Source organism: Acanthisitta chloris, unplaced genomic scaffold, assembly GCF_000695815.1.
Source record: "Acanthisitta chloris isolate BGI_N310 unplaced genomic scaffold, ASM69581v1 scaffold5416, whole genome shotgun sequence".
Classification (NCBI taxonomy): Eukaryota; Metazoa; Chordata; class Aves; order Passeriformes; family Acanthisittidae; genus Acanthisitta; species Acanthisitta chloris.
In genome coordinates, this window is record NW_008677502.1 from 1 (window position 1) to 20,206 (window position 20,206).

The window sequence follows — 20,206 nt, forward strand, 5'->3', positions numbered from 1 at the left end:
GGCTGGGATTGCCTGCCCAGAGATCTCCTTTCGTACATTTTCCGGCCCCTGGTAGTTTAATTCATATATACAAACGCTGTCTTTGTATTTTCAAACCCTATACATCCGTAGCCAGGATTTCTTAGACTCCACAATCTTGTCTCTAATAGGGCAGATATGGAGGGGCGATTTTGAAATATATATAAATTATTTCTCAGTTTATATAAAAATTACAAGCTTTACAGCTTTTAGCATTTTACACACACCCACCTTCAAAACTTTTCAGCCACTTTTGGACTGTAACCTCCCATTTTTGGGGGGACTCTGCCTGTACCAGCTCATCTCTGACAAATTCAGTGCCGCAAAGAGCCCAGCAGGGATCAGGAATTTCACTCTCCTGCAGGCAGATCTCTATAGATACACACACACACACACACACACACACACACACACACACACACACACACCTGTAAGCGATATGCTCTGGAGAAACACAACAAACTTGTCGGGAAGGCCTCACCTGTCACTGGCATCTTCTGGTTTGCATTCCAGATTTGGCTTTCAGGTGAAATGTTTGGTGTTCCCAGCTCAAGTGAACCAGTAACCTGCACCTGGGTCTAGCCGTGTCTATTCCAGCCACCCTGCTGAGAGCCTTTGTTGTTTAGCATTACACAGGCGAGGAAAAGGTGAAGACCTCCTAAAATAAAATGCCTTGACCTATTAGCTCAGACTGGGCTGTGTTGTGAGGTGTGGTTTAGGTGTGCTTTTTTTTTTAATGTGGAATTGTTTGTTAATTTGTCTGATTTTGGTTTTGTTTTGTGCTTTGTTGTGGGAGGTTTCACTTTCTTCATGGTTCTTATTGCTGATTTTTTAGCTGTGTTGTGTTGGCTGTTACTTAATTTTTTTCTTTTTTTGTGTTTTTTGTCAATTGTTGTGTTGCTTTTTATGATTTGTTGTGATCTTGTGTTTTTAGTGTGTATTGATTTGATTTGTTGGGTTTGGTTTTTTGGTTTTGTAGAAATTTGGTTAATTTTAGTTTTTTTCTTGTGTTTTGCGCTTGTTTGAGTTTATTCGTTGCTTTTCTTGATTATTTTTGAGTCTATATTTTTTGTTTGGCTTTTTTTGTGATTTTTTTCATGTTTTTATGGTGATTTTTTGGGGTGTTTCTTGGTTTCTTTTTTTGTTTTGTTTCACTTGTATAGTATTTTTCCAAAATTGTCTTTGTGTTTACGTTTGTTCTAAATGACACATTAAGAAAATCATCAATAGTCAGTAATAATAAGTAATAAAATTTCACTGTGCAGTAATTCAGAAATTACATAGACCTGAAGATTGTTATTTGGAAGTACAGGACCTTGAAAAGTAGTTGTAAATCAATAATGAAGCAGTAGGATAGTGAAGAAGTTTAGTGCTTAAGATGCAAATATAAAATCAATAGGATAGGAAATTCTAACCCTAACCCCTAACTCTAACCCCTAACCCTAACCCACTTGGAGGGCTCAGTAGCGGTTTGGCAGGACAAAAACTCAGTTTGGAACATAGACCTGAAGATTGTTATTTGGAAGTACAGGACCTTGAAAATAAGAGTAGTTGTAAATCAATAATGAAGCAGTAGGATAGTGAAGAAGTTTAGTGCTTAAGATGCAAATATAAAATCAATAGGAAATCCTAATCTAACCCTAACCCCTAACTCTAATCCCTAACCCTAACCCACTTTGGAGGCCTCAGCAGCAGTTTGGTGGGACAAAAACTCAGTTTGGAGTGAGAAGATGCATCTTTGAAGCTTCAGGAAGCAACTTTGCAGGCCCCAGACCCAGTCTGGAGAGATGAAATCCCTGACTGGATGGAGGAGATTCCACTTTGAGGCTGTGGGAACCCACTTTACAGGGCTCAGCAGCAGTCTGGGGAGTCAAAATCCCAGTGTGGAGGAAGAAGATGCAAGTTTGAGGCTGCAGGAACACACTCCACAGGGCTCAGCAGTAGTGTAGGGAGATGAAATCCAGGTTTGCAGGGAGAAGATGCCAGTTTGAGGCTGCAGGAATCCACTTTGCAGGGCTCAGCCCCAGTCTGGAGAGATGAAATCCCAGTTTGGAGGGAGAAGATGCAAGTTTGAGGCTGCAGGAACACACTTTGCAGGGCTCTGCAGCAGTCTGGGGAGATGAAATCCCAGTTTGGAGGGAGAAGATGCAAGTTTGAGGCTGCAGGAACACACTTTGCAGGGCTCTGCAGCAGTCTGGGGAGATGAAATCCCAGTTTGGAGGGAGAAGATGCAAGTTTGAGGCTGCAGGAACACACTTTGCAGGGCTCTGCAGCAGTCTGGGGAGATGAAATCCCAGTTTGGAGGGAGAAGATGCAAGTTTGAGGCTGCAGGAACACACTTTGCAGGGCTCTGCAGCAGTCTGGGGAGATGAAATCCCAGTTTGGAGGGAGAAGATGCAAGTTTGAGGCTGCAGGAACACACTTTGCAGGGCTCTGCAGCAGTCTGGGGAGATGAAATCCCAGTTTGGAGGGAGAAGATGCAAGTTTGAGGCTGCAGGAACACACTTTGCAGGGCTCTGCAGCAGTCTGGGGAGATGAAATCCCAGTTTGGAGGGAGAAGATGCAAGTTTGAGGCTGCAGGAACACACTTTGCAGGGCTCTGCAGCAGTCATGCAAGTTTTGCAGGAACACACTTTGCAGGGCTCTGCAGCAGTCTGGGGAGATGAAATCCCAGTTTGGAGGGAGATGATGCCACTTTGAGGCTTGAGGAGCACACTTTGCAGGGATCAGGAGCAGTCTGGGGCTCTGCAGCAGTCTGGGGAGATGAAATCCCAGTTTGGAGGGAGATGATGCCACTTTGAGGCTTGAGGAGCACACTTTGCAGGGATCAGGAGCAGTCTGGGGAGATGAAATCCAGGTTTAGATGGAGAATATGCCAGTTTGAGGCTGCAGGAACCAGTTTGGAAGGCTCAGCATCAGTGTGGGGAGATGAAGTCCCAGTTGAAGTGAGAAGACTGTTAGACATTTTAAGAGTTTCTTACTTCTACTCTGCATGGAAACAATAGCATTCCTCCTCTTTCTGTGATTGCTTCCACTGGGAGGCTCTGTACAATTTCTAGGTCAGATCTCGTGGGACACCGAAGGTAAATAAAGAGTTTTTATCTGTGTTGGTATAAATAATGCAACTGACATAACAGTCTACACTTCATCTGGACCAAATCGATCATATTCTCCAGGATCAGTAAGGCTGTGGATTCCACTCTGAATTCCCATTACGGAAGGTTGAGAACAATTTTGGTTTTATTAGCACAGGCTAAGCCATTCCTATTTTTTTGAAGGAGGAATCAGAGTTAGCTATGAACTGACCAGACCCAGAATTATAATTCACTTGCACTCTCGCTGTGTGTGGGATGTTCTGTGCACCTTTTATCTCAAAAAGTTTTATGTAGATGTAAGTTTCCTCAGAGCTAGGCACAGAATCCTCTAATGGGCTCTTTCAGATTGGAGGGTTTGGAGGGTGTTTTTAATACCAAATTGAATATATCCTTGTGGTACTTTGCATTTCCCTCACTGTTCATGGGACATACGTAGTATAACTTTGGAAATGTTTAGATGTAGAAACTAAAGCATTGGCAATGTGAATGTCTATCCATCTATCATAACCTATCATTTCTTTATAGTGGATGCACAATACGATAGCATGATTCACCTGGCTTACTTTAGACCTGTGTCTGAGCTGAGACAGGACTCGTAATGCATATTTATCTCCATGAAGATTAAAGTAAAAAGCATGCTTTCATTTTTAAAAGGAAAATTCAGAATTGAGGGGATAAATTTCACAAAATTCGTTTCTAAAATCCCAGCAACAAAATGCCTGAACATTTACGTATCTTTAAGTGGTGGTGTAACATATTGCTATGAATTTAAACCTGTGTAGTTAGGTTTCATTGTATTCATTTATTGCAGGTGGATAAGGCTCATCTTTCTCCTACAGAATGGCTAGGAGCAATGAAACCGAAGTCATGTATTTCATTCTCCTGGGTTTTCCCACCACTACTGAACTGCAGCTGCTTCTCTTCTCTGCTTTACTTCTGGCTTATTTATTAACTGTGTTGGAAAACTTCCTTGTCATTCTCATCATCCATACTAACCAGAGTCTGCAAAAACCTATGTATTTCTTCCTAGGGAATCTGTCTTTCTTGGAGATCTGGTATGTTTCTGTCATTGAGCCAAAGATGCTCATAGATGTCCTCTCTCAAGACAAACATATCTCATTCCAGGGGTGCATGACACAGTTGTATTTCTTTGTGACTTTTGTTTGTACTGAGTATATTCTGTTAGCTGTTATGGCCTATGATCGCTTCCTGGCCATATGCAAACCCCTCAGGTATCCACTCATCATGAATCATCAGTTCTGTGCTCATTTGACAACTGGCTGTTGGATGTGTGGTTTGACCACTTCTTCCATCAAGATGAGCTTTATAGGTCAGCTCTCCTTCTGTGATGTAGCCAAAATTAATCATTATTTCTGTGATATTTCGCCCCTACTGAACGTCTCCTGCAGCGATTCCTCTTTGGCTGAGCTCGTGGACTTCATCTTGGCTCTGATGGTCATCATGGTACCTCTGTGTACCGTGGTGGCCTCCTATATTTGCATCATGTTCACTGTGTTGAAGATCCCTTCTTCTCAGGGGAGGCAAAAGGCCTTTTCCACCTGCAGCTCCCACTTGACTGTAGTGATATTGTTCTACTCCACCACTCTTTTCACTTATGCCCATCCTAAGCTCATGTATACCTACAAGGCTAACAAGTTGGTATCAGTCCTGTACACAGTTGTTGTGCCACTTCTGAATCCTCTCATATATTGCCTTAGAAACAAAGAAGTCAGGTTTGCCCTGAGAAAGACCTTTACTTGCACAAGGCACACCTAAGAAATCAACTAATGACTTCTGGAGAAGAGGCTTTGCTCATGAACTAAATGCTCATGAACAGACCATGCCGAATCCATGCCGAAGTGAAACTCTCCTATTCGTGCACACAGTGCTCATATTTATTGAAGTAGACCTTAACATATCTAAGGTAGTCCTATGTCTATACTACAGCTTTGGGTTAAGAGGGTTGGGGTGATTTTTTTGCTTGTTTCCCCCCTAAGATTCTGTGCTGTCACCCTTTCTTAGAAGTCTCCAGATGATTGCTCCAGTTTTAAAGAGAAGGTTTGGCAATGCTAGAAACTGACACCAGACTTATTTGCCCTAGAGAGATTACTAGGTCCAGAAAACATTGTAAAATGCATGTAAAAAAAAAAAGGTATCTACATCTGATTTATTTGCTCTGAGGTTCTGTTATTATCCCTTGAAAGAAACAGGCAGTGGAAAAGGACAAGTAATTTTAACATTCTTAGACACCTGATGCAGGATAAAATGAACTGTCCTCTGGAGGAGACTTTTCTAATACAGCAGTAGAGGGAGTATAGTGTCAGCAGCCCGTGCTACTCACATGGTACAGCTGCACTGGCACTTGGCCTCTGTTTCTGGTTCACAACAGGACCCTGAATAATCTTATTGCACACCAAAGAATTTGCTCCATGTATAAATTCAGACATAACTCTGTTGTGCCTGCAGGCTGCATGAGCCTTGGATCCAGCAGTATTCCAGCAGGAGTCATGATCTTATGAAGAAGTCCAGAGACAGAGCTGATGCATCTGTGTTAAATTACTGACCATCTCTGAGAAAATCTGATTATCAGTTAGAAGTCTCACTTGGTAAAATGGTGCCTCTAAGAAGACTGCTCTGTGGTCAGAATATCACAGTGCTTCAAAATTTTCATTGTTCTGTAAAAACAAATGCACAAATAAATCTGTCAGCTGAGTGCATCTCTATATGATGTTAAATGTCAGTTTAAGACTGAGACCATGGTTTCTGATATTCCCTGCTCTGTACTAGCTTTTTGCCTTTTCAGATCTTGCAATTCATGAAACGTAGCTTTCCAGGAAAGAAACCTTAAGGCACTTGCTGGGAGAACTTGTGTGTGTGTACTGTTGTCACAGATACAACTGATTCAAACAGCCCTTTTTGAGAACTTGAGCACAATGTTATGGAGAAGTGTCAAGAACAGCTTTAAGTTAACCTCAATGGGGAGCATTCAGCAGAAATGTAAGGTGCTGCCTGTATTCCAAGTATTAGCAGAAAATTTGCTATGAGAAAATAGGTAACTAACACAATATGATTATACATATTTCCTTTTGAAAAGGAGCCAAAAAATCCAGTAGTTCTTCAGTTTTGCACTTGAGATTGGGAGCCACAGATATAGCTTGATATGCATTCCTCCAAAAGTACCTAAAAGTTAGACACTGAAGTCTAACATCTGATTAGACATCTAAGCAAACTACCCTAGGCTCCTTTACTACCCATGGACATGGATTATCACCCTAGAGGATATTTATTCTATTTATCTGTAACATATGCCTTTACATTCAGTCATCTCCAGGAAAACAGGGATCACAAGTAACTGTTAGTTGAGAAGGTAAATGCCATCACTCTGGACATCCTCTCTGCCTCCTTCCTTTCCCCACTTTTTATTGCTGAGCATGATGCCATATGGTCTGGATTATCCCTTTGGTCAGCTGACCCAGCTGGGTTCCCATACAGTTCGTGCCCCATGTTCGAGTTTGGGCTGGAGTAGAGTTGACTTTCAGTGGCCAGTATGGGTCTATGTTTTGGATTTGTGCTGAGCACAGGGTTCGTAATGCAGAGATGTGTTTGTTCTTGCCGAGCAGTGCTGACACAGAGCCAAAGCCCTTGCTGCTTTTCATCCTGCCAGGCTGGCAAGGAAGTTGGAGGTGCAGGGGAGACTGGGAGGAGACACAGCTGGGGCAGGTGACCCAAAGGGATATTCCATACCATAGGTCATCATGCTCAGTATATGAAGTCGGAGGAAGAAGGAGACAGAGGAGGACATTTGGAGTGATGGTGTTTGTCCTCCCAAGTCACTGTTACCCGTGCTGGGCCCTGCTCTCCCAGAAGTGCTGAACACTTCCTGCCTGTGAGGAGCAGTGAATTAATTCCTTGGTTTGCTTTGCTTGCATGCTTGTCTTTTGCTTTCCCTATTAAAATGTCTTTATCTCAACCTGTGAGTTTTCTAGCTTTTACCCTTCTGATATTCTCCCCCAGCCTGTTGGTAGGCAGTGAGTGGGTGGCTGTGTGGTGTTTGGTGACTGCCTAGGGTTAGAACACCACAGCCTTTTTTGGGGCCCAGCATGGGGCTCAAAGGGTTCAAGAGACCCAAAGGTCCATACCATAGGTCATCATGCTCAGTATATGAAGTCGGAGGAAGAAGGAGACAGAGGAGGACATTTGGAGTGATGGTGTTTGTCCTCCCAAGTCACTGTTACCCGTGCTGGGCCCTGCTCTCCCAGAAGTGCTGAACACTTCCTGCCTGTGAGGAGCAGTGAATTAATTCCTTGGTTTGCTTTGCTTGCATGCTTGTCTTTTGCTTTCCCTATTATCATGCTCAGTATATGAAGTCGGAGGAAGAAGGAGACAGAGGAGGACATTTGGAGTGATGGTGTTTGTCCTCCCAAGTCACTGTTACCCGTGCTGGGCCCTGCTCTCCCAGAAGTGCTGAACACTTCCTGCCTGTGAGGAGCAGTGAATTAATTCCTTGGTTTGCTTTGCTTGCATGCTTGTCTTTTGCTTTCCCTATTAAAATGTCTTTATCTCAACCTGTGAGTTTTCTAGCTTTTACCCTTCTGATATTCTCCCCCAGCCTGTTGGTAGGCAGTGAGTGGGTGGCTGTGTGGTGTTTGGTGACTGCCTAGGGTTAGAACACCACAGCCTTTTTTGGGGCCCAGCATGGGGCTCAAAGGGTTCAAGATCAAGACAGATGTGATTGGGATGTGCTGGATTGCGTTTATAGACGTTAATGCTTTTCACCTGGCAATGAGCACATTCCTGTGCTTTCCATGGGGCTCACTTTTTACTTTCCTGAGTGTATATTAAGAGTCTAATGCTCATTAGTGGTTGATTTTTGCTTTTGCTGCTTGCTGTATTCCTTATCACCCTGCTGTATTGTGCCTGAGAACACTTTGATAATAGCCATGGGGATGTGCCTGGGCTGGCAGAGGGCCAGGGCTTTGATAATGTTTCTGTGCTGCTGTACTGGGCCGGCTGGAAGTCTGGTGTGAACTTGAGTTGAACAGACTGTGACCTGATAACGCGTCCACAGTGGAGCCGAGATTCACCTACATGGAGGACCTCACGCCAGAGAAGGTGGGTGCCTGAGGGAGGATGGGACCCATAAGAAGCTCATGCTGGAGCAGGTTTGCTGGCAGGACTTGTGACCTCACAGGGGACCCATGCTGAAGCAGTTTGTGAAGCACTGCGGCCATGGGAAGGATCCACATTGGAGGAGTTCAAGGAGGACTGTGTCCCATGGGTGGGACCCCACGCTGGAGCAGGGGAAGTGAAGATTCCCTTGCAGACCGTGGTGAAGCAGCTGTCCCTGCTAATGGGGGACTCTAGCAGGGGCCCCTTGCTGCTAGCCAGGCTGGGAACAAGGGAAGGAGTTTGTTGCAATGTTACACCAGATAACCTGGTCCAAAAGTGGAGACTGTAATGGATGTGCATTTAAATTGCTTAAGCTATGGTTTGAGTTGTGTGTTACAGGAATTACTAGACCAGGAGCCACCTGACCAGTGGAGGAGAAACTGTAAAAGAAGCAGTTGCAGCACAGCTGCAACATGACCTGAGGTGGCTTTGATGCATAGTAACTCCCCACACACAGCTCTTCTGTACTGGGCAACCACCAGAACAGATGGAGCCCAAAGTCATGGACTAGATGAATTCAACAGACATTTTGTGGACATTTTATGGACCCTTTGCAAGGCAGTCCATAGACTAAGGGAACAGTATCTGTGTGTTATATCAAAGAATGGGAAGGGGATGGTGGTTAATGAAGTTGTGTTCAATAGTGTGGGACCTGAGCACGATGTAAATGGGTGGAAGGGTGGAATATGCTGATTTTGGGGCAGAGTTAACTTTCTTCCCAGTGGCTAGTATGGGGCTATGTTTTGGATTTGTGCTGGGCACAGGGTTGGTAACACAGAGATGACCTTAATGGGGAAAGGCATCGAGGGCAAAGCTTACTTAGTTTTTTCAGCTTGGAGAAGAGAAAGCTGAGAGGTGACCTCACTGAAGTCCACAACTTCCTCAACAGGGGAGGGAGGGGAGGTGCTGATCTCCTCCCTGGTAACCACTGACAGGACACAGACAAAGGGAATGAAGTTGTGCCAGGGGAAGTTCAGACTTGACCTTAGGGAAAGTTTCTTCACTGAGAGAGTGTCATGAATGAATTGTTTGAGCCACTTAAAAAATCACCATCGGCGGTATTGGCTTAAAGCAGGTTTTAATATATATTTGGGAAAGTGCAATTGAACAGAGTTCAATGGCAAGGGTCAGTCTGGTACTTACTGCAGAGGTACAGTGCACACAAGAAAATCAGATCAGCCCAGGCCTCAGCACAACTGATGGCCTTCGGAGTGCCACAGATCGAGGATTCCTGCGCTCCCAGAGGTGCTCACTCTGAGGGAGGTGCTGGCACAGCCCCTGCAGCCCAGGAGAGCTCCAAGGGCCTTACAGGACTGGTGTTTATAGGGTCACAAGATGATTGGGTTTGGCCCTCAGTAAGTTTCCATCCTGGCCATATCCTGTGTTTGTAACTACTGGACTGTTTTTTTCCCAAAAGCCCAGTACCAATGGTACTGTTCCACTCCGGCTATGGTTTGGGTAAATGATTTCCCAAGGCTGACAAGGATAACTCCTGGAGAGCCTGTTCCAGTGACCAATCTGTGGGCATGACACCAAGCTTGTCAGGGTCAAAGGAGCATCATAGGATTTAGTTTTAGCTAATCCTGCAAGGAGTAGGGAGTTGGACTCAACAATCTTTATGGATCCCTTCCAACGTGAGAGATTTTATGATTCTGTAGTTCCACCTTGTAATGAAACTAAGTTGATTACAGAGTGAATATCAGGGGCGAGATAAAAATGCCTAAGGCTTGATTTACTTCTTCCCAAAATAAACAATACAAGTAGGTTGGCCAAATTGCTCACTAGAAACGCTCATCAATTACACAGGAATCCTCTAGGTGACTTACTCTGCTGCTGTAGATATCTACACCTGGATAGACAAATTCTGTCACTTGTACCTACCGTAAGACTGTCCACATTGCCTTTGATTTTTAATTGATAGTTGTCTTCCAGTTCCAGCTTTCAGTGACCTACCTCTGCTGTATGAAAAGACAAAGCTTGACTACAAGCTAGATCAACCAGTGACTTGCACAATTCTCCCTTTGTGGAGAAGCAGTCGACTCATTCAGGAGCAGAGTGGTATAAGGGTCAAACAGCAGAGGTATCAACAGTCAGAGATTCAAGTGTAAGCTGAAACCTTGAATCAACATGTGTGTTACCTGATTTTATCTGTTTACATCTGGACCAGAAGTTCAGTAGTAATTCTATAAATGCTTCATACCTACCAGCTCATTTCTGCAGAGATACAGAATTTGAATAGTAGAACTTTATAGCGCAGCTGGGTTAATTCTTTTACACAGTGAAGTTCTCCTCAAAGTTATTCCATAAAGGTTTTAGCATCACCCTAAGGCTTTCTGATAATTAGAAGAAAATGATTTGAAGTATGCTTAATGTATATTTCTACATAATGTACAGGATGAAGTTGTTCCTAAGCAAATTGCATCAACAACAAAACAAAACTTACAAGGCTTTCACATAGCTACTTCAAACTACTGTTTTTCAAATTTCCACACCAGGGCATGTGTTTGCTGAGCATCTTCCATATAGAGCCTTTGATCTCCTTGTTACACAGGGTATAGATCATGGGGTTAGTCAAAGGGAAAATGACTGTATGGAAAACAGCAACAACTTTTTCCATTGGAACAGTCTGGAAAGGTAATCCATAGACATAGACACCTGGAGCACACATGACAAAAACCACAATGATGTGGGAAACACAGGTGGAAGTCACTTTGGAGGACTGTATCCGGAGCTTCAGCAGCAGCAGAGTGTAGGAAAGGAGGAGAAGTGTAAAGCACAGAATCGCAAGAACTCCATTGTTGAGGTACATCAACAGCTCCACTATGTAAGTGTTGGCACAGGCCAACTTGACCAGCTGATGGATGTCACAGAAGAAGTTGTCCAGGATGTTGGGACCACATAAGGGGAGGTGGATGCTGAGAGCAAGTAGAATGATGCCATGGATGAAGCCCCCAGCCCAAACAGCTCCAACCAGGACACAGCACACTCCCCTGCTCACAAGCCTGGAGTAGTGCAGAGGTTTGCAAATGGCTACATAACGGTCATAGGCCATGGCTGCAAGCAGAAAAGCTTCAGCAGCTCCCAGGAAGTGGAGGAAGAAAAGCTGTGCCATGCAGGCACCATAGGAGATGGTCTTAGGGTGTGAGAAAAAGTCAGCCAACATTTTGGGGGGGGTAACAGAACAGTAACAGATATCCAAGAATGCCAAATTGGCCAGGAAAAAATACATGGGTGATCCCAGCTGGGAATCCCCTCAAATTGCAAAAATGGTGAGGGCATTGCCTGGCAAAATGATCATATAGAAAAACAGGAAGATGAAGAAGAGAATCATCTGAACTTCATGGCTTTGAGACACTCCCAAGAGGATAAACTCTGTAACCACTGTATAGTTTTCATGCTCCATTTTCACTCTGCAGAACCCTGAAAGACAGTAATCATGGGAAAAACACCAAAAACAGATGAGTACAAAAATGTTTAAACAGTTTAGGGCATATTTAGATTGCCTAAAATGTCCTTTTCCCATTTCCAGGTCTCAGGGTACTCCTAATGGTAAAATACTTCGAAAACCTGTAATTCAGATTCCCACTGCCTTGAGCCTTTTACTGAAAATGTAAATTGGAAATGTTCACATTTCGTCCGATGCTTTTGTTATTTTTGTGCCCTGGAAAAGGGCACCTGGATGGATTTTAGGTCCGAAGACATCAGTCCGTTCTGCCACAGGGAGGCTAAGTTCTGTGATTTATCTGAACTAGTCATGTCTACTCCCTCTCCAGCTGGCCAAAGCAGTTCCTTCCAGGGCAAAGAGATTTCATTCTAGAGTACAAAGCTAAACAGAGCTAAACAAAGTCTACTCTAAAATTACACAATTAACCTAAATCACATCCTCTGATAATAAAAACCCCAAGTTTATAGATCACTCACATCTGAAAGAAGGTTTATGGATCCCTCAGGTGAATTCATCTGACAGCTGCAAAGTTGTTTGCAATTAAAATCTTTAAAATCCCTTTTTATTTCAGTCAGTACAGTCAGCCCAGGGAACGGCTAATTCCATCCTGAATTTTTTCTATTACGCATCAGTTGAAGATTTTTCCAAAATATTCCCTTTTCCTCAGTTGTCCTTTAGGGTAGCTCAGGTTGTCCTGATCACATTCAGCCTTTCATCTTTTTCCAGACAAACCCTGCAGAGGCTGTGAGGCTGAGGTGTCGGATTTTCCAGTTAAGTCAACAGAGCACGGGACAAATAAACCCCCACAGTTACCTAAATATCTCTCGAAATAAACCCAGCATGGGTCAGTGTGATGGCAGGATGGGAAAAAGCTTATATCAAATAATTTTGTTCACATTTTGAATAGAACCGTGGATGGTGCCAGGTCCCTCATGAAAAAAGAAAAACAAATTGTTCAGATTTCTTTTAAAAGTCCATTTGTCTAAATTATTTCATTCCTTCTATTTCTTCTTTTGTGTCAGGAGAAAATCATGTAAGTTTTTGTCTCCAGTTTTTTAACTCTTTTCTTCCATTTTGCTATAAAGATGAAATTTCTGTCTGCATGATGTCATCTGCACGTTACTGCACTGGCAACTTCACCAGCAATGCTGAGGTAGACAGAAGAGCACACTGCAAATGCTTTAGGGGGGAGAAAATTCTCAGACCTGTAAGGAATATTTAGTTTTAGAACAGTTTTAGTTTCATTCCCTTAGAGAGACCAGTGAGAAATGAAATCCATCTTGACAGTGGAAACAAAAACATCCAACATAAAAACATATATGGGAAGAGAAAGTGATAAGAAGCAGTAAAATTCAGACTAAGTAAAAGTAAAAAGAGAAAAGTAAGAAAATAATAAAAACAAATAAGAGGAAAAAAACCTCCTTATGTCACTTTCTGCTTGTCTTAATCTTTGTCAAGAGTCAAAATTCCATGTCATGCCTTGTGCTTAAAACATTTCTTGACATTCTTTTTTTTTTTCCATCTCCTTGTTCCATCCACAGACAACTGAAGGGCTCGTTGTGCTGCAAGTGGGTATAAACTGTCTGATATTTAATTTCTCAGCTGCCTGTGAACCCTTACCCTTCTGCTGGCTGCAGCCTTGCTCCAGTGCCAGCACCAGCACCAGAGGTGCCCAGGCTGTACGTGGCCTGAGCTGCCTCACTCATCACCTGCTGACAGAGGAGAACATTGTGTGCCAGAGGCTGGAGGAGAGTTTGTCTCTTTGCCCCCTCTAGATACTGCTCTCATCTCTTCAGGGTGTGCTGGTTGTTTCTGGCTCCAAGGGTGAAGGTTACAGCACTGTGGCATCAGCTGTGGCTCTGAAGTGCTCACTTGGATGCCCAGGGGAGCTTAGGAAAAGCTCCAAGGTGTAAGGATTTATTTATAATTATTGGTTAGTATTTCTGAACTTTTTATTCTAACATACATTATTCCCCGACCAGATGACCTCTAGAGACACATTAGAGCCTATTTTTTAAATGGAAATCTTTGCTTCTGGGAAACAAATGCACCCCACAACCTCTGACTTCCCTTGTTCCATTGACATTCTCATCTGGGAATGCACAGGATGGAAAGCCATCACCTAGAATTCTCCAGATCACTTAATTTTTCTATGCTTTAAGAATATTCAGGACGAGTTCTCCATATGCCACTGACAAGGATACATACTTTCAAGAAGGGTAAAAGAAATAAATTCAACTACTTCCCCCACCCTGCCCCTCCTTCCCTCCCTCCCTCCCTCCCTTTCTTTCTTTGATTTTGGATGTCTCTTTCTTCTTGGAGCACAGATTAAAACATCTTTAAGAGGCATGAATTTAAAAGCTTTAACCATTTGAAGTGCAATGTCCATTAGAGTCGGTCAGGCTAATCACACTATTGTTACTGTATTAGAGTAATTAAGCTTTTTTTTTTTTTTTTTGAAAAAGAAATGTTTATTGCCTTTTCAAGGACTGAAACAATAAAACAGTTCTCTCTTTACAGAGGTGAAAGTAGATTAGCTCCCTGGAGCAAAATCTGTAGAAGTGCAAATGAAGTTTCATTAACTCTGTTTCTCCAGTGTTTTAATCACAAAAAAAGGTTCCAATTATACACAGACAAGTTCCCTGGAGGGGACTAAACAAACACAACATTGCCAAATGCAATTAACCACTTTGTATTAAGTTGTTGTTGTGAAGTTTGTGAAGTCAGGCAATTACTTCATCCTGAGATGACTTACATTGCCTTTCTCTTTTCCAAGCAAACTGAAATAAAAAATAAACACTATACTGAATTATATGCTTTAGAAATTTACACTCTCCTGTTACTTTTATTCAACCCCTTTATTTACACATTTTCCACAAGTCAGGGATCAGAACACCATCAGTCCTATCTTGGGACACAGCATCCTGTCTGTAGTAAAGCTGTGAACATGTCCTTTCGAGAAATCTGAGCTTCACTACCTTTAGAATTGCCTCAGGTATCCCGATTTCCTGCACTTCCCTTGGGGCTCCATTCTCCAAGGTCGCCTAATTGCTGAACTTTCTTGATTACCATATGAAGGGGGTTCCCTGTCTCATTGATCAGGAGGACCATTATCACATTCTTATAGGCCGGTGGGGCAGTCTTAACCAGCCTGTTTCTTACACTAACTGTCAAAGCATCCTGCACCATGGTGTCAGCATCTCTTACCTCAATAGCTACTTTCATCCCTTTTAATCCTCTGCCACATCCTTCCTCACTTACTCTCCACCTTTTCCCAGTTATGAGATGCCACTGCACACAACTCGCTGCTGCAATCACTGAGTGCACTTTCTTATGATTCACTCTTCCCCTCCATTTCTTTCCTATGTAACTCACACAGGAGCTTTCTCCATTACAGTATGATAAGTGTCCGGTTTATCAACAAGCAGCTTTTTAGGCATGGTAACATCACAATCTGATTTTGTAGATCACATATTTGTTACCCATCTGGGAGCATTTTGACAAGCATTGTTCTTTCTGTTGGTGCTGTTTTCAATATACATGCAGTTCACAAAATCTATCCCCATCCTCTCAAACCCACAAGTTCTTTTTTCTTTTATTTTTTTTAAAGCTAACACGAATGAGTCTTCTGGGGGAACGTTAATGCCACATTCCCTCTGCCACTCGGGCTTAGCTCTTAAAGAAAAAAAGCACATCAACATACATCACCGTGATCCCAATGCTCAGTTCCACGCCAAAAGTCATAAAGCCTTAAGAGCTACCGAAGGGGACTCGAACCCCTCCCCAAGTGGGATTTTAACCCACGGAGGGGACTCTAGCCCCCACCCCCAAGTACCAACTCAGGAATGTCACCTGTGGCACAGCGCCCTGCCTGAGATTACGGAAACCCAAATAACCTAGGCTCCAAACCCAAAACAAACAAAACCAAAACCAAACAAACTATAAACATAAACAAATAACTTCGCTTTCAAGCAGTCACTCCTTGTCTGCTCCCGCAGGGAGCCGGTGAAGTTAGGAGTCCATCCGAGAACTCTCGGGGCATGCCAAGGGAGTCCCAGACTCCAGCGGATCCTGCAGCCGAGCAGAGATGCTCTGCCACAGTCACCAAACGGATGCTGAGAAAAGTCTGGAAAAGAACTACTCACTGACTTGTATCTCTGAGTAGCAGGGATTTGTTTATTCAGTGCTGGGCAAAAGGGGGATTGTTCTGCCAAACCTGTGCACCTGTAATAGAACCTTTCTTTGTATTTAATCTCTTAGGGTGTTACATATACATTAGGTTGCTTAGTCCGCCTAGACATATGTAGTTAAAGTTTGACAGGAAGGAAGGAAGGAAGGAAGGAAGGAAGAACAAGAAAAAACCAGATTTGATTGGAATTGCTGAATTAAAATTGTACCTAGCACCCACCTTAAAAGAATTGGTTGACAAGTACAGAAACTCTACCTGACTTCCTGTATGGCATCCCCAGGAAATGCAGGTACCAAAGAACACTTGTGTCTGCCTTGGAAAGAGCCTTGGATTGTAGGAAAGAGACACACAGCCTGAACTCTCCCTTTGCCTACAGCCACTAGTGGAGTGGGAAAAGCTGTGGAAATCATTGCAAATGCTGAAAAGAAGAGGCTGACATTCCTCCAGGGAACATAACAGGTGTGAGATGAGGGCACTGCCTGTCTGAAAGAGCCTTGTGGTCTAGTGTCAGGGGAGGGAGAGGTGGAAGCAAGTTCTAATCTGTTGTATGTGATCTATCAGGTGTCCCTGCCCATGGCAAGGGATTGCAACTAGATGATCTTTAATGTCCCTTTCAACCCAAACCATTCTATGAACTCTGTAGCAGTGGAAGGATGTGCCTAGATTCACTTTGCTGAAGTTCAGATTTTTAAAAGCCATCTGGTACACTTGACTCCACACATGGCAAGGTACAGGCCATGTGTCATTGTTTTCATGTAAGTTAGCCTCCAGTTCCTGCTCAGGTTCTGGTCCTGTGAGCACCTACAGATCATGGCTGCATGTTCAGCCTCTGCTTTGCAGCACATCAAACAATTACATTCAAGACAGGATTTCTCTGATGCTCAGAGCAGTCAATTCCTGTGTCTCAGCCAGACTTGCACCTGCCTATGGAACCTGCTGACCTGGACCTGGGCCCATGGACTGACTTCCCAACTGAAAATCAGACTTTTCTCATCACTATGGGCTTGTCTGACCACCTAGAACACTAGTGCTTGAGGTTGTGGGTCTCCCATTGGCCTTGTGCCTTAGCTGCTCTGATCAGTGATTTCTGATACCCCAAGGGCACCTCTCATGGCACTCAGTCCCTCTGGTAAGAACCAGGACCTCTGCCTGGCCCTGGGCAGCTCTCACCATTGTTATCAGGGGACAAGGGGAATAAAAAGAAAAAAAATACCCCAGTCCTAACCAAACCACATGCAGGATCCAAGGAGGTTCTCCAAAGGCCTCAAACAGGATATGCACTCAAACCCATTCCTCTCACTGCCACCTGCATTCTAGGCACTCTGGGTACTCTGAAGGAGCTGAGATCTTTGCAGTTGTTGGAGGAGGTGGACTAAGGCCAGAGAACGTGTCATGAACCCCTCGGCAAGCCACAGTCTGGGGTTTGTGAGAGCAAAAGCAGCAAATGACAGAGGCTGAGAGGGCTGAGAACAGGGTGAAGTTTCCTGTTTCAGCTGCACACCACAGATAGATTGACATTCTGTACCTGTCTCTTGCCTGGCCATCACAACTGCTTTGGTTCACAAGGACAGCAGTACAAGATGATACTCCTTCTTCTCCCAAGTGCTTGTCTCCTTCTCCCATGGGCTGAGGCTGGTGAGTATGCATAGATGGGATTCAGACAAGGACATGCAAGGCCAGAAATGGAGGCTGAGCAGGAAATCTGGTTCCTGCCTTGCCCTCTCCTATCTCTACACTCCTACTTTCTACTCTCCTCTCTCAGTTCAGACTGTGCCTGAAACCAGTGATGCCTTCAGGTACCAGAGCAGTGTCCTTTGACAGAATTTTAGTCACCCAGAGTCTGGTGTGGTTAATCATCCCCAGGCAGTGCTGCTTCTCCTCCTCTCCACTGTGCATCAGCAATGCTTTGAACAGGCCTAGGAAGGCAAGGTTTTGGTGTCATTGGCATATGGACATTAGAGGATGAGCCTCTCTCCTCATGCAGCAACAAACTGGAGGGGAAATAGCAGCATATGTGATAGCAACACTTCTCATCACTCTTTCAGGAAGGATCATTGGTGGAAGGGAAGCTGAGCCCCATTCCAGGCCCTACATGGCTTATCTAAGAATTCAGCATGTAATAGGCGATAAGACACGCACTTCTAGCTGTGGAGGGTTCCTGATTCAGCCAGATGCTGTGCTCTCAGCAGCTCACTGTGTGCATGGAAAACGGTAAGACTGTCTTTCTTCCAGGTGTGATTGTGTCAAGTCTCACATGGTCCTGAAGAGCCTCAGTCTTGGTTTGGCAGAGCAGGACCTCTGTGAGCTGAGCTATGCTCTGTGAGCTACAGGAATTTTCTGCCAGGGCCTGTGTGCCCCTGGGAAAGGAATGCTCAGCAGGGATCTCCGGGTCCATGGTTCCTTTCATAGCTCAGAGCTCAGTGCCTCCCATTCCCTACTTCCCCTTTGTCTTTAGACCTCTGTCAGGGTGTGGTGGGGAACCCTCAGTCCAATTGTGGCAGAAACAGAGGTTACAGAGGGCAATTTGCTGAGAACTCCCTCCAGCCACTTGCTATGGGGGCTGTGCTGCTGTCATCAGTGCAGCTGGAACACATTGGTGTTTCCTGGCAGGAAAGTGAATATCACTGTGATCCTGGGAGCCCACAACATAAATAGTCAAGAACCAACCCAGCAGCAGTTCCATGTTGGCCACTGGGCCATCCATCCTGACTATTCAGATGAAACCTATCTAAATGACATCATGCTGCTCAAGGTATGCTCTCACACATCCTTGCTGTCCAAGGGATCTCCTCATGGGTTTGCCTCACCTGGCCAAAGCCATGAACTGTTCCCATTCCTTTGCCAGCTCTAACCCCATGTTCTCTGTGCCTGATAGCTGCAGCCCAAGGCCAAGTGGACTAAGTATGTGCAACCTATCTGCGGGCCAAGGCACAACCAAGATGTGAAACCAGGAACCACATGTGAAGTGTCTGGCTGGGGCCAAACATCTGTGACAGGGGATAAGACTGATGTGATGAGGGTGGTGGACCTGAAGGTGCAGGAGGACAAGGTGTGTGAGTGCTCTTTCACACGATACAGACATCAGTCTATGATCTGTGCTGGTGAGGAGCGTGGCAGAAAATCAACTTCCAAGGTAAGTGTTTTGGACTCCAAGCTTGGGAGTAGACATTCAGGTTGGTTCTTAAGTGATGGTGGAAGGCTGCTGGAATGAACCAGATTCTTCAGGATGATGTGCTGAGGCTCCTTGCAGGAGCTCTGAAGCTGATGTGCTCCCAGAACTGGGTGCAGTTGCCCAACCCTCAGTATCATTTATCTTTGTACTTCCTCGGGGATATTCTACCCAGCCCAGCCAGTGCCCCAGCAGGCTGCAGAGCTTGTGTCAATCCTCCATCATATTCTTACTGGCACAGCTCAGACATTCACCTGTGTCCAGTGGGAATAGGTTCTAAGACTGTACTCTTCCTTTCAGGGAATGAAGGCAACTTTAGAATCTCACATAGCCTTCAGGTCTGAATTGCTTCATGGATGGGCTTAGAGGAGCAGTGAGGCAGCTACAAACCCTGCAGAACTGGGTCTGGAGGGAGGGAGGTGCTCGGAAGAAGAGGGTTCTCCACACAGAGAGGGAAGAGGAACAGTTTGTTCCTTAGGGCAGGGAGAGCTGTGGTATGGCATGTCTGATGCTTCCCAATCTTTTTACCTCACAGGGTGATTCTGGTGGCCCATTAATCTGCAATGGGATGCCTCATGGCATTGTTTCTCATGGACTTCAAAAAAGTCTCTTCCCTGAAGTATTTACCAGAGTCTCCTATTTTGAACGCTGGATACATAAACAGCTGCAGAAGTTTGAGCTCCAAGAACTCCCCGACTCCTCTGACTAAAATGCTCAGTGTCTCTTCTCCACAGTGCATCAAGCATCTGTTGATGCTCTGAAGTTTCTAGGGGCAGCTGAAATAGCCAGCGATGTCCCCTCAGGTTTCTGCACTCAGGAATGTCTCCATGCCAAGAAGAAAATGCAGGTCCCAAGTACACAGATTCCCATTATACCCTTCCTCCCACTGCTGCCCAACAGTGCTTACTCCTGCTCTACTTTCTGGCCATCTATAAAAGCCTGTTCGGACTTGCTTGTGTGTGGAGTCTTCTTGGGAATTGGATGCATGGGAATGAGGAGGTGACACTTTTTGGGAGGGCCTGAGCGAGATTGTAGGTAGCACACGCACTACAGGTTTCCACTGCAGTCCCGGGAGAGCTCGGACAGCACAGCACTGACCAGACCCCAGCGCACCGCCCGAA

At 44.6% G+C, this 20,206-nt stretch overlaps 3 protein-coding genes across 3 annotated transcripts; 2 read left to right on the forward strand and 1 right to left on the reverse strand.

The window, feature by feature from the left end:
• The first annotated feature begins 3,953 nt into the window (after positions 1 to 3,953).
• LOC103803936 (olfactory receptor 6Y1-like) lies at positions 3,954 to 4,889 on the forward strand. Its single transcript, XM_009076518.1, has one exon. The coding sequence runs from the start codon at positions 3,954 to 3,956 to the stop codon at positions 4,887 to 4,889; it is 936 nt and encodes a 311-aa protein (XP_009074766.1).
• A 5,851-nt stretch (positions 4,890 to 10,740) lies between these two features.
• Positions 10,741 to 11,685, reverse strand: LOC103803937 (olfactory receptor 4N5-like). The gene is given in 1 exon segment (XM_009076519.1): positions 10,741 to 11,685. A coding segment is annotated over 1 exon segment (945 nt).
• Positions 11,686 to 18,008: 6,323 nt separating this feature from the next.
• LOC103803938 (duodenase-1-like) lies at positions 18,009 to 19,794 on the forward strand. The gene is made up of 4 exons (XM_009076520.1): positions 18,009 to 18,115; positions 18,527 to 18,668; positions 18,792 to 19,049; positions 19,621 to 19,794. Exons 1-4 carry the CDS (start codon positions 18,009 to 18,011, stop codon positions 19,792 to 19,794), a joined length of 681 nt encoding a protein of 226 aa, XP_009074768.1.
• Positions 19,795 to 20,206: the final 412 nt, after the last annotated feature.

Bases quoted from the DNA above. Each gene is read 5' to 3' on its own strand.
- LOC103803936 (XM_009076518.1), top strand. From the start codon at position 3,954: ATGGCTAGGAGCAATGAAACCGAAGTCATGTATTTCATTCTCCTGGGT.
- LOC103803938 (XM_009076520.1), top strand. From the start codon at position 18,009: ATGGCTTATCTAAGAATTCAGCATGTAATAGGCGATAAGACACGCACT. The intron at 18,116-18,526 runs GCATGGAAAACG...GTTTCCTGGCAG, and splicing joins CTCTCAGCAGCTCACTGTGT to GAAAGTGAATATCACTGTGA. The intron at 18,669-18,791 runs GTATGCTCTCAC...TGTGCCTGATAG, and splicing joins ATGACATCATGCTGCTCAAG to CTGCAGCCCAAGGCCAAGTG.